Source organism: Sus scrofa, chromosome X, assembly GCF_054392235.1.
Source record: "Sus scrofa isolate SSC_HxYL_T2T_F1_AM1 chromosome X, Sscrofa_HxYL_maternal_Yorkshire_Landrace_v2.0, whole genome shotgun sequence".
Lineage (NCBI taxonomy): Eukaryota > Metazoa > Chordata > Mammalia > Artiodactyla > Suidae > Sus > Sus scrofa.
Genome location: NC_139401.1, coordinates 42,704,980 through 42,722,795, shown reverse-complemented (window position 1 = coordinate 42,722,795; position 17,816 = coordinate 42,704,980). Strand labels below are relative to the sequence as shown.

Genomic DNA, 17,816 nt, shown 5'->3' with positions numbered 1-17,816 from the left:
CTCTGTCCCTTTAAAATGAGGATAATACCATTCCGCACTGTGGGGCAAATCAGATGAGCTTTGTGTGTGCAACACCACTTCTTCATACAGAGCAAAGCAGAGCTCAATGCTTTATGATGATGGCCGGTATCATAGTGGATATTTTCTTTTTTTTTTTTTCAACTGTTACTGCATTGTGTCAGGAAATGATTGCCTAAGCATTTCAACAGCGCCAGTTATGTCGTCAAGCGTTTTCAGGGCAAATATAATTCTGCTTCTGTATGATTTTTTTTTTTTTGACAAGAGTATTGCATTTTAAAATTTCCAGTCTTCTTGGAGTTCCCATTGTGGCTCAGTGAAAACAAATCTGATTAGGATCCATGAGGACACAGGTTCGATCCCTCAAAGGGTTAAGGATCCAGCATTGCCATGAGCTGTGGTGTAGGTTGCAGATGCAGCTCGGATCTAGCATGGCTGTGGCTGTGGTGTAGGCCAGCAGCTGCAGTTCTGATTTGATGCTTAGCCTGGGAACTTCCATATGCCACAGGTGTGGCCCTCCAAAAAAAAAAGGACAAAAAAATTTTTTTTAATTAAAATGTCCGCTCTTCCCAGGGAATGCACCATCTCTCAGATTTTTGTTCTCTGGCAAAAATGTGTTAAAAGTTCCAAACGACTTGACGTAAACACAAACTCTTGGGAAACATCCCTGTTGCAAACGGGGTCAGCTCTGTATACTTAGTGGTTTGCTTATTCTTCGATTAATCAAACCATTGGTCCTTTTGCCAGTCATCACTGAAGAATCCATTGAGAGCTGCATCTTCCCAACCTTCATCACCTCCGGACCAGACTCCACCGTGTCAGTTTCTTTGGTACCCTATAGTTCCCTCTTCCTAAGCTGCAGGAGACTTCCTTCTGCCATGGATATTTGGGTCAATTATTTTTCAAATCAGTTTTTGTCAATTGAGGAAGTTCCCATTGTGGCTCAGTGGTAATGAACCCAACTAGTATCCATGAGGTTGCAGGTTCAATCCCTGGCTCTGCTCAGTGGGTTAAGGATCTGGCGTTGCTGTGAGCTATGGTGTAGGTCGCAGACACAGCTGGGATCCCCGCGTTGCTGTGGCTGTGCTGTAGGCCGGAAGCTGCAGCTCGCATTTGACCCCTAGCCTGGGAACTTCCATATGCTGCAGGTATGGCCATAAAAAGAAAAAAAAACATTTTGTCAGCTGATGTCTAGCAGACATTTTCTTTTTTTTTTTTTTTTTTTTTTTTTTTGTCTTTTGTCTTTTGTTGTTGTTGCTATTTCTTGGGCCGCTCCTGCGGCATATGGAGGTTCCCAGGCTAGGGGTTGAATCGGAGCTGTAGCCACCGGCCTACGCCAGAGCCACAGCAACGCAGGATCCGAGCCGCATCTGCAACCTACACCACAGCTCACGGCAACACCGGATCCTTAACCCACTGAGCAAGGGCAGGGATCGAACCTGCAACCTCATGGTTCCTAGTCGGATTCGTTAACCACTGCACCACGACGGGAACTCCTAGCAGACATTTTCAATATCAAACCCCTGCTCCATGAACATTAGTGAAACAAGTTGTGGTATTACCCTGTTTAAAGATACTTTGGGGAAGTTCCCGTCATGGCTCAGGGGAAGTGAATTTGACTAGTATCCATGAGGATGCAGGTTTGATCCCTGGCCTCGCTCAGTGGGTTAAGGATCGGGCATTGCTGTGAGCTGTGGTGTAGGTCACTGATGCTGCTCGGATCCTGTGTTGCCCTGGCTGTGGTATAGGCTGGCAGCTACAGCTCTGATTTAACCCCTAGCCTGGGAACCTCCATGTGCCGTGGGTGCAGCCCTAAAAAAAAAAAAAATAATAATAATCATTTAAAGATACTTTTGTAATTTCTGTTTATGCCTTTTTAAGGCACATGTGCGTAGAGGACTCTCTTCAGTGGTTTGATAAGACCCTGGCTTATTGTAGTAAATGTTTCTGTTCAGCATCAGATGCTATTGGGTAACTGCATTTTCCCAGTATATCTTTTGTGGAATATAAAATGCTAGTGTCTCTGAGTGATGTTGTGTTTCGTGCTGAGCCCTTTTGTTTAAGCCTCAACATGCTCAGCAAGTCTATCTGAATTCCCTGATAACAGCTATTACTATGGCTGCATGTTATTTCACAGGTCCTTTGTTCAAGTGATGCTTGATAAGAGAAATGGCCTGAAATTGTCTGCAAGTTTGACTCTAAATAGAAAGGTTTTCTTTTTTTGCTGTTGTTTCCTTAGGGAGGTAAAATTAGGGAACTGGAGTTAAAAATCCAAGGCCTGTATTTCTAAATTAGGGTTGTGCAACGCTTGTGCACACTGCCTGGGGGGCTGTGGACTTTGGGACCATCACCCCACCACCAACTGGAAGTCCCGGCCTTGCCCCCCAGGGCAGGGATCGGAAGATGGATGAACTCAAATAATGAAATGTCGTCACATCAGCCTCTAATGGGTGTCTTTTTTCAGGATGGCCCATCGAGGTCACAGCATAGCCTCAGCTTTTCATTAGCATGTTCACGGTGGGCTTATATCTTATTTTCTGCAGATTCTTATCCAACCACACAATACAAGTGTGTCTTAAAAATACGTTGATTCAAGAGTTCCCACTGTGGTGCAGTGAGTTAATAATACAGCTTGTCTCTGTGGCATTGCGGGTTCGATCCCTGGGCCCCTGGCCTGGGATCTGGCATAGGTTGCAGATGCATCTTGGATTCGATCCCTGGCCCGGGAACTTCCATGTGCTGTGGGGGGCGGCCGAAAAGGGGGAAAAATGCTTTTGATCCAAACAAAGTGAAAAATGCCTTTCGAAATGTAATGTCTCCCTGAAGCCAAATGGAGCCATGCGATCCATGAAAAGGATGGGGCCCCATAGAAAGCAGTACTTGTAGTGGTTACGCTGGAGTGAAACTGTCTGGCTTTACTGCTGGCTGGTTAGATGACCTGGGACACCTCTCTGTGCTTCAGTTTCCTCAGCCATAAAATGAAATATCAATAGTCCCTTTTTTTTATATTGGATTGCTGTGAGAATTCATGGAATTCATCGAAACGCTTAGTACAGCATCTCCTGTATACGGAGGGCTGTATGAATATTAGCTATTTTTTCAGTATTAACTATTTTTATAGGAATCTTTTTTTCACACTAGTGGGATATAAAAGCCCCAGAACTATTATTTTTAAAAGATGAGATGGTTTTATTTTTTTTGTCTTTTTGCCTTTTCTAGGACTGCTCCTGCGGCATATGGAGGTTCCAGGCTAGGGGTCTAATCCGAGCTGTAGCCACCAGCCTACACCACAGCCACAGCAATGCCGGATCCTTAACCCACTGAGCAAGGCCAGGGATCGAACCCACAACCTCATGGTTCCTAGTCAGATTCGTTAACCCCTGAGCCACGACAGGAACTCCCTAAAAAGATGAGACAGAAACAGTTTTATTTGTAAAGCCCAGCATCTTGGCATTTCCATGATTTTATTTGGTCTCCTAAAGCAAATGAGTAAGGTATTTGGAACTGAGAAAATTCAGTTCATCATGATCAGACACCAGAGTTATGTTGTCTGTGAGAACTGAATCTGTAAGTTACAGATGCAGAATTTTAAGATCTGTGAGGTCAAAAAAAACTACATCCAGGAATTTGCGTCGTGGCTCAGAGGAAACGAATCTGACTAGCATCCATAAGGACTTAGGTTTGACTACTGGCCTTGCTCAGTGGATTAAGGTTCTGGTGTTGCCGCGAGCTGTGGTATCGGTCCCAGACACGGCTCAGATCCCGAGTTGCTGTGGCTGTGGTGCAGGCTGGCAGCTACAACTCCGATTCAACCCCTAGCCTGGGAACCTCCATATGCCTCAGGAACGGCCCTAAAAAGACAAAACAACAACATCCAGGATGTGCTTATACCAAAAACTACATATTAGAACTCTACACTAAGCCTTATACTTGATCAAAACTTATTGAACTCATTGGGTAAAGTTTATTGTCTGTAAGTGTACCTCAATAAAACTTTTTTTTTTTTTTTTTGGTCTTTTTGCCTTTTCTAGGGCCACTACCGAGGCATATGTAGGTTCCCAGGCTAGGGATCAAATCAGAGCTACAGCTGCCAGCCTACACTACAGCTCACGGCAACGCTGGATCCTTAACCCACTGAGCAAGGCCAGGGATCGAACCCGCAACCTCATGGTTCCTAGTCAGATTCGTTAATCACTGAGCCATGACGGGAACTCCTAAAACTTTTTTAAAAGTTAAATTCATGGTGGTGAGAATGTAGAAGGCATTCAGCAAGTATTTTTGACTATATTAATAATTAAATGAAGGAATGGAGTCATTTCATTCTTCAGTGATGGATCATGTAGGGAATTAGGACAGTTAAGTGGGTTGAATATTATGTCCTTGGTTTTGAAACTTTACATCAACTTCCAAAAGTTGGTTGTAACAGTTAATCTTGGAGTTCCCGTTGTGGCGCAGTGGTTAACAAACCCGACTAGTATCCATGAGGACGTGGGTTCGATACTTGGCTTCACTCAGTGGGTTAAGGATCCAGCGTTGCTGTGAGCTGTGGTGCAGGTCCAAGCCACGGCTCGGATCCTGCGTGGCTGTGGCTGTGGTGTAGGCCGGCGGCTACAGCTCTGATTCAACCCCTAGCCTGGGAGCTTCCATATGCTGCAGGTACAGCTCTAAAAAGAAAAACAAACAAACGGACAGTTAATCTTAGGTCCTTTGACTTGTTTTGAAGGCCTACCCCCCAACCCCGCCCTGATTTACTGGATTTTCAGATTTGCCGTGAGAATGAAGTCCATGGCTCCATTTGGTCCTATGTTTGCTGGGATTCATGCATTTCTCTTTCATGTGACCTTGTGTTTTCTTTTGTGTTGTCACATAATCTTGTAATGTAGACATTTTGATAAAGTAACCAAAGATGTGTTTAAGATTTGAGATCTTGATCAAAAATGAAACTGCTTTCCTTCTTTCTGGAAATAGCAGTTGGTTTCTCAGACTTGGAATCTGGGTCTCTTTTGAGAAACCCTAGCACCTGTAAAGTGATTAAGCTGAATGTAATGATAAGCCACATGTATGAGCCAGCATGGATTTCTCATTTGCTGTTAGCTTGAAGAGCTTATCTGGAGTCCCTGGAAAGTGTTTGATGCTGATTTCTTCTCGTATCTTCTCCCAGGTATGGCAGCGGCCAAACTTCTGCATGACTCTGGCCTGAGTGTGATTGTTCTGGAAGCCCGGGACCGCGTGGGAGGCAGGACTTACACCGTCAGGGTAAGAGAATAAGCATGGGCTGGAGAAACAGGGCCTGGACGCTGAGTTTCTTTTTTCTTTCTGAAAGTCGTGAACTTCATTTGACTCTTTTTAAGAGTGATAATTACTTTGAACTGCTCTCTCTCAATTTGCTTCCTTTTCAACTCTTTCTTCTGTCCCTTCTCTCTTCCCACCTATGACACTTTGGCACCTGCCCAATAAATAGGTATTTGGAATACATTCGTGAATCAAACAGAGATCCCTGCCTTGTGAAATGTATGTTCCCCTTTTTTAGTGGGGGAGTATATAATAAACAAACTAACAAAAACAGCAAAAGAGGGCCTGCTCTCATGTCTCTGACTATTAGGTATCCAGTTAGGCTTTGGTCATGTCTAATCATAGGGAATTTTTCTAGTCACTTTTTCAAAGGTTGGTCCTTAATCGTTGCAAGTGAAGCTAATTTGTAACCATATAGAAAACTTTCTATTGAATGTAAGAGCAATTTCAAAGGTCGAATTAGGACCAGATATTCCCTAATGCTATTGTTCCAATGTCTGGATTAGCAAACCACATAATAAATATAGTAAGTGAAGTAAGTCGCACAGAGAAAGACAAACATCATCTGATATCACTTGTATTTGGAATCTAAAAAAATGATACAGGAGTTCCCATTGTGGTGCAGTGGAAATGAATCCAACAAGTATCCATGAGGATGAGGGTTCGATCCCTGGCCTCGCTCAGTAGGTCAGGGATCTGGTATTGCCGTGAGCTGTGGTGTAGGTCACAGACGTGGCTCGGATCCCTTGTTACTTGGCTGTGGTGTAGGCTGGCAGCTCTAGCTCCGATTCCACTGACCCCTAGCCTGGGAACTTCCATATGCCGCGAGTGCAGCCCTAAAAAAGCAAAAATAAATAAATAAATAAATAAATAAATAAGTGATACAAAAGAACTTATTTCCCAAACAGAAACAGATTCATAGACAGAGAAAACAACTTTATGGTTACCAAAGGGGAAAGGGGGTGGAGGAGGAATAAATTAGATCCACACTATGATATATAAAATAGATATAAAATAGATAAATGAAAAGGACCTACTGTATAGCACAAGGAACTCTACTCAGTATCTTATAATAACCTATAAAGGGAAAGAATGTGAAAAGATTAAAAGATTGTATATATATGTATATAATACATAAATATAAAGAACTGCTATATGCCTGAAATATTGTAAATCAACTATTGAAATATTGTGTTGTACAGGTACAATATTGTACTTCAATTTTTAAAAAGTGGTCATTTCCTTTCTTGCTTTTCCTCTAGCATTAGGTGCCTCAAAATTAGCCCGAAAGGCTAAGTCAAGAGAAATTCATCAACAATTCATAGCTTACAAGTTCAAGGCACTAAACCCCAAACCATGTTGTGATGTGTATGGAGAATAATGGAGTTCAGAGGGCTCTTGCCGGTTTCAAGTTCAATCAGTTTTGCTTTGTTTTTTTCAATTTTTTTTATTTTTTCTTTTTAGGGCCGCACCCAGGGCATGTGGAGGTTCCCAGGCTAGGGGTCAAATCGGAGCTACAGCTGCCAGCCTACACCACAGCCATAGCCACGCCGGATCCGAGCCACATCTGTGAGCTTCACCACAGCTCCGGGCAACGCCAGATCCTTAACCCACTGAGCAAGGCCAGGGATCGAACCACATCCTCATGGATACCAGTTGGATTTGTTTCTGCTGCGCCACAACGGGAACTCCCCAGTTTAGCTTTAAATTAAGGAATGATTCAATAACTGCTAAGTTGCTTGAATGAGGTAGAGTGAAGAACAGAATCCAGTTTTCCATGGACTCACCCCCAGGTGTGTCTATAACCTGTGAAATGCCAATTTGCTTATTTCCAGGCTTTTTTATCTTAGGAAAAGCATTTTCACAAATATGTATTTTTCTTTTTTTCCCATGGAAAAACAGAACCAACAAGTTAAATATGTGGACCTTGGAGGATCTTATGTTGGGCCAACTCAGAATCGCATCTTAAGATTGTCCAAGGAGCTAGGATTGGAGACCTACAAAGTGAATGAAGTGGAGCGTCTGATTCACTATGTAAAGGCAAGTAAGGCTGGACCAGCCTTTGAAGGTTTCTCTATGGGTATTTCGATCTGTGAAGTCCAGATCTTTTCCTCAGACAGTCCCTTCATTTTTAAATGGTGCTTATCTATTTTATAAGTATATTTCAACTATTCTGAGATTTTTTTTTTCTTTGTTTACTGTTATCAAAGGAGAATTCCAAACCTGTTTGGGAAAGGTATTGATGACACGGTAGTGCTCATTTGGTAAAAAGTTTAACAAAACCAATGCAGAAAAAAAAAATTGTGATTGATTTATTAAATACCTCTATTAAAATAACCAGGTAAAGCAAAGTGCAATCAAGCAAAAAAAAAAAAAAAACAACAAAAAAAAACCCCAAAAAACAACCTGGGGCTTTTTCATGTGATACAAAAACCTGTGTAGAGTTATGCAAATGCCACCCTAGACTTTACATTCTAAGAGTATTTACAATATCTCTAATGTAATATTTTGAAATTTGGTCATATTGTCCTATATATCTGCTAAACTCATTCTTTTTTGGAGATGTACATAAAATTAGCTCAAGTCTCGAATTCCATCTTCTGTGGGGAAGCTCCATCGATCTCCCCCAAATTTCTGTGGGCTTACTGGGTCTTCCATTCCCATGATTTTTGTGGCTCATGGTTCTGCTTCCATGACAGCTATGCTCATTCACACGTCATGGCCTGTGACTCTCTTTCCTTTGTTTTCTGTCAATCTGGATTCAAATTCACTTCCTTGTCTTGATTTTCTTCAGACCACCCCAAGCATTTGTTTTTCTGTGCATTGGTTTTGCTTTGCTGTTTTTTTTGTTTTTGTTTTTGTTTTTGTTTTCTTTTTTGGCCGCCCCAAGGCATATGGAAGTTCCCAGGCCAGGGATTGAATCTGAGCCACAGCTGTGATCCACGCCACAGCTGCGGCAATGCCAGATCCTTTGACCCACTGTGCCGGGCTGGGGATTGAACCTGCATCCTGGCATTGCAACAGCGGGAACTCCCAGACCACCCCAAACATTTGTGTGCCGCAGACTTGATGGAAGTTTTGAACAGTGGGGCGGAATGGGGGGGGGGGCGGTGAGAGGTTTAATTGCAGAAACATAAACTTCACATTGAATATTGGACAGTGATTCTAATAAGCTCTTCAATGTGCTCTGGGCATTTCTAACTGGGCTCATTTCTCTGCGGATTCCAGTCTCCTGTGTTTCTGTCTTCAGACTCCTCTCACATCGCCCTGATCCTTAGTTTCCCAGCATTGTCATCTGGGTCCAAAATGTCCCTGATGTTCTCTGACAAGCAAAGAGTCACCTACCCTGGTCCCCCCTCTGAAGTCCCAGAGAACCGACAGAGGTTTTGCACGGCAGTCTTTGCTCTCTCTTCCTCGCTTGCCTCTGTAAGTGGAGGCCACCAGCATAGAGACACATTTCTCACTGGAAGAAATCATCCCCTTAGGAGACAGAAGAAACCAGCCACAGTCCGTTTTGATTTGCGTAACAGTCTCGATGCTTGTATATTATTTGTGAGTGATAATATCAAGAAGGACAAATAATAGACTGTGCATTACGAAGCATTTAACAAAACAGGAAATAAGCATCAATCTAATTTGGTATAACGCGAGTAACATTTAGACGTCAGTTTGGTTGACCTTCAGATTTTGTTTCGTGAGCCTTTTCATCTTGCTTCCGAATGTGTCTAGCAGAAAAAGAGACACATGAATTAGAAAGGAAAACGTAGCATGGCGATAGAGCATGGTTTGTTGAACATTAATCAGCAACACTTAGTAAACGAGTTGCATTGCGTTCCTTGCTTTTAAATGTAGGTCATCTTGACTGATGTCTTCTGTCTTCCTTTTACTAACATTTAAGACTTAAGAGAACAGACTTGTGGTTGCCAAGGGGGAGGGGGAGGAAGTGGGGTGGACTGGGAGTTTGGGGTTGGTAGACGCAAACTACACTTAGGATGGATAAGCAGTGCGGTCCTGCTGTGCAGCTCAGGGAACTCTATCCAGTCTCTTGGGCTAAGGCATGATGGAAGATAATTTGAGAAAAAGAATGTATATCTATGTATGACTGGGTCACTATGCTGTGCAGCAGACATTGATACAACACTATAAAGCGACGATACTCTAATAAAAATTTTTTAAAAACTAGGAGTTGCAGAGACTGGCTTTCCCAGAACACCACGACCTCCAGACAAAGGAGATGACTAGTGATGATATTCACTTTCATGTCTTTGTGTGAGTGGGGTTTCTTGGCAGTCAGAAGCGATGTTCAGGACGTTTTGTCTTTCTGGAATTCTTATGGTGTCATGAAGTTCCTTGTTTGAAAGCGATTGCTCACAGTCATTAATTATGGAAACGAAGTTGTCCTTAAATCTTTCATAGTGGTGATCAAATATACTGCTTTCTTAGGGAGTTCCCGTTGTGGCTCAGCGGCCACGAATCCGACTGGTATCCATGCAGCTGTGGGTTTGATCCCTGGCCTTGATCAGTGGGTTAAGGATCCGCTGTTGCCATGAGCTGTGGTATAGGTCGCAGACGAGGCTCGGATCTGGCATCGGATCTGGCGTTGCTGTGGCTGTGGCGTGGGCTGGCAGCTACAACTCCGATTTGACCCCTAGCCTGGGAACTTCCATATGCTGCGGGGGAGGCCGTAAAAAAAAAAAAAATACTGTTGTCTTAGACTATGTCACATAATCGATGTGTAGCTAAGAAAATATTAGTAATTAAGCAGTATCTCTGGCTTGATACAGGATAAACACTTATGCCCACATGCCCGTGGCACGTAGAAGTTTCCAGGCCAGGGATCGAACTCGTGCCACACTTCGACCCGAGCCACTGCAGTGACAGATCCTGAATCCACTGTGCCACAAGGGAACACCTCTTCTTGGTCTTTATGAAATTCAAAATAACTGTTACTGCTTTTTCATTATTATAAAAGTAAAGCATAATTATTGTAAAAATGTAATAAGAAAATGTGAGTAGAGGAAAGCAATTTAAAAACTCCTCCAATAATCCTATCTGGAGAAAATCCCTCTAAAATATTCTTTTAGTAAACAGATTGTCATATTCCTGGATTGCTATTTTCTGACCTCTGCTGGAGGAAATGAGAAATATCAGTACAACTAAAAAATACTGTGCACGTATGAATATGCATCTGTGTGTATGTTCATTATACTTACTCTCTGATTCTCGTACTGAGACAATTAAAACACCACTGAATTTAAGATACAAAGTTTTTTTTTCAGTCTTGATAGACATGCTGATTTGACCCCTTTGTGCTCATATCCAGTGAAGAGTTACATGAAAATAAATAACAATGAAGACCTTACAAAATCACCATAACAAATGCAATCATAATGAAAACATTTGAAACAAAACCAAAAAAAGACCTTATAGCTAAGAAGTCCTCCCCAAACTGAATATTTGCTCTCCACCATCATCACCACCACGTCGTTGCTCCACTGTCACTTTTCTTATTTTGAACCTGTAAAAAGCATCTTAGAGGGCCTCATCCGTTGCTGGAACTATTCACCAGAATTCTGACATTCGATCTCCTACTACATTCCAAAGAATGTAGTTCAGAAATTCGTCTCCTCTGTCATGGTAGGCAGTACTTTGGCCATTTGGACATTTCTCTCTATTCCCCATTTTAAGAAGTACTTTTCCCAAGTGCCAACAATGGTTCATGCACATATCTGCTATATTTGTGCCTTATTTCTTCAGCGGACTTGCCCCTATTTCTGTACCCAAAGCCCTCGTGGCTCAGTGGTTAATGAACCCAACTAGGATCCATGAGGACACGGGTTCGATCCCTGGCCTTGCTCAGTGGGTTAAGGATCCAGTGTTGCCATGAGCTGTGGTGTAGGTGGCAGATGCGGCTCGGATCTAGTGTTGCTGTGGCTGTGGTGTAGGCTGGCGGCCACAGCTCTGATTCAGCCCCTAGCCTGGGCACCTCCATATGCCAAGGGTGCGGCCCTAAAAAGACAAAAAAAAAAAAAAAGAGTAGAAGAGTATCAAGTGTGCTACTTACCACATTGTCAGCTCCTATTATTCAAATCAGCCTGCTCAGGAATTCTCTTTTTTCCATTTCTTACACGGTCGTTAAAGGGAGACAGTTTTATGTGCAGCCTTAATAACAATAAGCTAAGGAATTTGGATGTGATGGTTGGAATAAACTGCTGAAATGGAGCTGCCCACAAAAGGGGGCCAAGGGTGGGGCTACAGCAGCCCATGATAGGCTAGCTGTCCAAAGGAAGGGTGTCTTTCCCAAGAAACGAGGACTCTGGGTATCGACAGTTCTCTCATACTTCTAGAAGAAATGGGTGGCCCCATAACAAGCATCCGTAAACACTTAGTGAGTGGGCTGTGATGTGCCGGGCCTTTTGCTGTCTGCCTCTGATTTGCTAGAAATGTTTCTATCTACTGAGTGGCAGTCATCCTCTTTTTTTTTTTTTTTTTTTGTCTTTTTAGGGCCACACCTGCGGCATATGGAAGTTCCTAGGCTAGGGGTGGAATCTGAGCTACAGTTGCTGGCCTATACCACAGCCACAGCAATGCCAGATCTGAGCCTTGTCTGCAACCTACACCACAGCTCAGGGCAACACTGGATCCTTAACCCACTGATCGAGGCCGGGGATCAAACCTGTGTCCTCATGAATACTAGTCAGATTCGTTACCGCCGAGCCATGATGAGAACTCCCATTCATTCTTAGTACTACAGTAGGTCTGTCTCATGTTGCTAAAATGTGATTTTCCAAAACCTTCTTGTGAGTCAAAGATGCAGTACTAAGGAGTTCCCGTCGTGGTGCATTGGAAACGAATCTGACTAGGAACCAGGAGGTTGTGGGTTCTATCCTTGGCCTTGCTCAGTGGGTTAAGGATCTGGCGTTGCTGTGGTTGTGGTGTAGGCCAGCGGCTACAGCTCTGATTGGACCCCTAGCCTGGGAACATCCATATGCCGAGGGTGCGGCCCCAGAAAGACAAAAAGACCAAAAAAAAAAAAAAAAAAAAAAAAAGATGCGATACCGAGCTGTATTGGGATTTAATTATCGGTGGGAAAAAGTGATCACTTCAGCTCAAATCTGTGTAATTTAGAAGGTGTTTTCCACACTTCTCAAATCAGTGGTGCAGTCCTTGGTGCTTCTCAATTATGGTTAAGCATCTGCTGAAGTTTTTAATCCATTTCACTAATAGTCATGCTAATTTCTGCTACGATAGTTTAGCAAGCAGCTGTTTACGAGTCTTGGAAGTAACTTGTAAAATTGCTCCCTTTTAGAGACTATCTCATAATAAAAAAGAAAAAGATAAAAAATTAAAACTCCTTAAAGAACCTTCTTATATTTTGACTTGTGCCTCTTCCTCTTTCATCGTGTGCATGGGAGTATCTGTGTGTGTGCATATGCTCACATGTGTGGTTGTTTTGTTGTTGCTTGTTTTATTCTTTGGCATTTTTACTTTGAAGAGTTGGAGAAAATCCTGAAGTTTGGGACAATTTAGGCTTGGCAAATGAAGTTCCTCTGTCTCGGAAGCTTTTATAAGTCTGAAATTTGGAACCAATGTCTAGTCAAAATATATGCATTGACTAACATAAAACTAACTCTGTGTTATCCACAGTTCTAGTCATTGTTAAGTTTATCCAGATGTGTGTGCTTGTGTGTTTGTGCATAGAGAATCTTTTTAATCATTTTAAACAGATTATTAAACAGATAGGCTTTAGGCCTAAAGGCTGAACTGTTAAGAGTTTGGTGGATGTGGAGTTCCCGTCGTGGCTCAGTGGTTCACGAATCCGACTAGGAACCATGAGGTTGTGGGTTCGGTCCCTGGCCTCACTCAGTGGGTGAAGGATCCCGCGTTGCTGTGAGCTGTGGTGTAGGTCGAAGACGAAGCTCAGATCTGGCGTTGCTGTGGCTGTGGCCTAGGCCGGCGGCTACAGCTCCAATTCGACCCCTAGCCTGGGAACCTCCATATGCCTCGAGTGTGGCCCTAGAAAAGCCAAAAAAAAAAAAAAGAGTTTGGTGGATGTTAAGACGTAGCATGACTTCAACTGAAGAGCCCAGCTTCATATGATCATTATTTCCAAATGTCAGCAGCTCTCTGGAGAAACAGGAAAAAAACCATGATGCTCTAGTCTTAGTCTGCTTCCCAGTGGGCTGAAGCCAAGTTCACTGTCAAAGTCTCTTTTGTGTTGTCCGTGGTCAACCTCAGTACTTATTAAAGAGGCATATGAGTGAGGAGTCATCTTGCAAATATATTGCCTACTTGTTGCTACCCCAATTGCTATTGCTCCAATAACCTCATGGTGGTCGTACCATTTGACACAGCCCCTCGGTTTGCTGAGAACTCTAAGAGCCAGTGGAAAATACAGCACACCCAAAGCACATAAAGCCACAGAGCAGCAACTAGATCTCTAGTGACAAGACCAGTCGAGTGAAATTCTTGGAAAGGATCACAAGGCGAAACTCACTCTCAGTATTGGGGAACAGCAACAGAACCAGAGGCAAAATGTTGGGAAGGAAACTGTTCAAATTTTGATTGCATTTGGCCAAAGGAAACCGTCCTGCCGTGATGGTCGTCTGCATCTCCCAGAAATCAGCAGCACCAGGAGCGTCCAGTCTTCTTTCAGCTCTTAAGATCCCCTTCTCCTGGCCTCTCCCTCCTCTCAGGTTCATCCAGAGAAGCCTAGATCAAAGTCCATGATGCTCTTGCTTCTCTCACGATGATAGACGTCTCCAGGAACAGGTTAGACAAACTCTTGTTTTTCCCCCAGGGATGGCTGCCCCCTTTCCCGTGAATGCCACGCATGCTGCCCAGAGCTCACTGGGTCTGAGCGTCCCCCCTGGCTGAGATGGGCTTCTCGAATCTCTTCTTCCATCTTCACCCCCACTCCATGTCATTTCTTATTCATGGGAAACAAATATGTCTTCTCATCATGGCAGATTCCCCCCCCTCCCGCCAAATATGTAGAATAGTAATTTCCTCTTCAGCAAGTGAAAGCCATTTGGCTAGTACTCATTCTGAAGCTGATGTTAAGTTATTCCGAAAATCAAAGGGCTCAATTCTGTTCTTTGGAAAACACAGGCAGATCTTCAACATGGAATAATTTGCTGGAAATTGTCCTTTCCCTGGCTGGATGTGGAGCAATATTTGGGTATGGGAGATGACTTATTCTAGGCCTTCCAGGTTTCCTTTTAGAATTTAAAATATGATAAAAATCGGAGCTCCCATTGTGGCGCAGTGGTTAACGAATCTGACGAGGAACCATGAGGTTGTGGGTTCGATCCCTGGCCTTGCTCAGTGGGTTAAGGATCTGGCGTTACCGTGAGCTGTGGTGTAGGTCACAGATGCGGCTCAGATTCCGCGTTGCTGTGGCTGTGGTGTAGGCTGGCGACTACAGCTCCGATTCGACCCCTTGCCTGGGAATCTCCATATGCCGCAGGAGAGGCCCTAGAAAAAGGCAAAAAGACACACACACAAAAAAAGATAAAATTATTAAAGAGATTCTCTATGCATAAATGCATAGGCACACACATCTGGATAAACTTAACAATGACCAGAGTTGTGGGTAACACAGAATTAGTTTTAAATTATACTGGGGGTGGAGGGTAAAGAATGTATAGAATTCAGTTATGATGGTGAAATTCATGAAGGGCAACAAGCCTGCAGCTTCAATCCTACATGAAATTGTATTGCATCTATATCATGTCATTATGGGTATGTGGCCAAATAAGTCCGAAGGAGATGGAATGACAGGGGCCCAGCTCATCAAAGGATGGTGACTGATAAGGGTGATCATAGACCAGGTCAAAGCTTCAGCAGCCTGTACGGATTGGCAGGAAGTACAAAGATGACCTAAAATGTGTTCGCCTACCTTGCCACGCTCAGAGCCCATGCCTTCCTGTTGGCCTCTGCTTCAACCAGTAAATAATAACAGTGGTACCATTACTCTGGTATGGACATCTAGAACCTTCCGAGTGCTTTCCACACATATCCTGTTTGGACCTCACAAGTGTGAGTCCCAAATAACTAGACATGATTTGGTTGTAAACTAGAAGTTTTGTCCCCATTTAACAGATGCGGATGGAAAGGCTAAAGAGATTGATTGCATATGGCAGGAAGCGTTGCAGACAGAGCATGAAGCGAGGTGCCAAGAATACATATTAAAGAACCCACTGTCCTCTGGATGGGAGGCTTTCTGTCACTTCCTTCTGAGCCCTAGCACCTGCCTTATCCCCCTGCCTTCCTGCCTTCCTGCCAAACGTATGCTCTCACATCGTGGAAAAATCCAGTTTAAGAACCTCCTTTCCTTAAAATTTTCTGCAATTGACTATGCTTATTCCACTGACTCCTTCCCAAGTCCTGCATCCTCCTCACTTTTTTTTTTTTTTTGTCTTTTTAGGCCCACACCCGCAGCATATGGAGGTTCCCAGGCCAGAGGTCGAATCAGAGCCGCAGCCGCAGCCACAGCACCACCAGCTCTGAGCCGCGTCTGCGACCTACACCACAGCTCACGGCAACGCCGGATCCTTAACCCACTGAGCGGGGCCAGGGATCCAACCTTCATCCTCACGAATACTAGTCAGATTCGTTTCTGCTGAGCCACGATGGGAACTCCTCTCCTCACTTTCTTGATTACATTTTGTAAAAACTTGTTTGGAAGGAGGAAGAAGTGTGTTATTTGTACTTTAATATTACACACACACACACACACCGCAGAGAACATATTTTGTTTATATTTGACATTTTGGGATCCTTATTTTTATATTTTCACATAACGAAAGTTTTTAGGTTTGATTTTTCACTTAGAAATAGTTCACAAATATTTTCTGATGTAATAAAATTTCTTCGAAGATATTTAAATAGAGATGTAATATTCTGTCATAAGAATATTCTGTAATATGGTGGATATTTTGCCAACTGGTTACTATTAATTAAGCTTCTACACTCTATTCAAATCATTTAACGTTTATTGCACATTTAATATAAGTTACTACTATGCAAGGCACAGGGCTCAATAATTGAATTTGAGACAATTTGGAGTAAAGTCAGTGTGGGATTTGTGGAATCAAAGATTCTTCTTATCTTTTATTTAGAGTATGGTTGATTTACAGTGTTGTATCAATTTCTGCTGTACAGCGTAGTGACCCAGTTATACATGTATATACTTTTTTTTTTCTTTTCTTGGAGATATATATATATATATATACACACATTCTTTTTCTCATACCATCCACCATCATGTTCTACCCAAGAGACTGGACCCAGTTCCCTGTGCTGAGAAGTAGGACCCCACTGCATATCCTTACCAAACGTAATAGTTTGCAAGAAATAAACCACAAAATGAAAAATGACTAAATAAAGAAAAAAAGATTCCCATGCCACAGTTAAACCAGGAAAAGTCAGCAGCCTTAGATCATAACATTTGAGAATCGATGGCAGGGAAAGGTTTCCAATCTTGGCGATTCAATCCCAAAGCTACTCCATTGCTGAAAGCAAATGTGTTATAAGGAAAAGCCAACAATCGCTAACACTCCAAGAGTTTCTCTTAGAGCTTCAAGGTTGATAAGTGCCTGGTCTACCTTTCTAAATCATCCAGGTGACAGCTTTGCCAATGCTTTTCCACTTCTCTACCTTTCAATCCTGGGACATCTCTTTTCTGGCCACTTTTGCATCCTGTCCACCAAGGTAATGGCATGCAATTTAAAATTTCGTCATGACACCACTTCGGTTCAAGGTATCATCAAAGGATGACTCAAAATAAAGAACTCAGGAATGAGTCAGCTTTGATGAAATTGGTGCCGAACATTATATAAATTGAAGCAAAGATTAAAAATATAAAGAATTGGAAGAAGAGTTCCCACTGTGGCACCGTGGGTTAAGGATCTGGCATTGCCACAGCTGTGGTTTAGGTTGCAGCTGCAGCTCAGATTTGATCCCTGGCCCAGGGAACTTCCATATGCTGTGGGTGTGGCCAAAAAGGAAAGAAAAAAGAATTGGAAGAATTATGATTGTAGTACAGGCTGTACTGTAGATCATTCTTTAAAAAATGCTTTAAGTGGTAAAAAAAATTATATAACCTATAAAATCAGAATGTAGGCAAGGTGAGAAGGGAAGAAGTATCAGAAAGGCGAGTGCTACTGAAATCTTCCTTCATAGCATGGAATAAGTATACACTAAAATTATACTTATATACCAAAGGCTCAAATCTCAATGATTTTTATGATCTTTTGACTATGCTACAGGGCTCTTTCAGAAACTATCTCTTGGGTTATGCAACATTTATTTAAAGTTTCATTCTTCCTTCAGTTCCCTTCAGTTTATGTTTCTTCTGATAAATTCAAGTACATTTATGTCATTAAAAAGAGCAAATATAATTTGACTCTCAGATATTTGTATTTCTTTTTTGCCCTTTCTTTCCTCCTTCCTTTCTTACTTTTTGGTTTCCAACTTCTTTCTCTCAATCATCTATTTATTCA

General features: G+C 42.6%; 1 protein-coding gene and 1 long non-coding RNA gene across 3 annotated transcripts in view; one reads left to right on the top strand and one right to left on the bottom strand.

Annotated features, from left to right (window-relative positions):
• MAOB (monoamine oxidase B) overlaps positions 1-17,816 on the top strand; it is a 119,954-nt gene that overhangs the window by 44,475 nt on the left and 57,663 nt on the right. For both annotated transcript variants that reach the window (XM_085006370.1, NM_001001864.1), the window contains 2 exon segments: positions 5,180-5,274; positions 7,213-7,350. In XM_085006370.1, the coding sequence (XP_084862496.1) occupies positions 5,182-5,274; positions 7,213-7,350 (231 nt within the window). In that variant the 5' untranslated portion in view covers positions 5,180-5,181.
• LOC146394566 (uncharacterized) lies at positions 8,202-12,655 on the bottom strand. Its single transcript, XR_014835356.1, has 2 exons — positions 11,949-12,655; positions 8,202-11,156 (listed from the first exon to the last, which is right to left on the bottom strand). It is a non-coding gene; the product is annotated as an uncharacterized LOC146394566 (long non-coding RNA).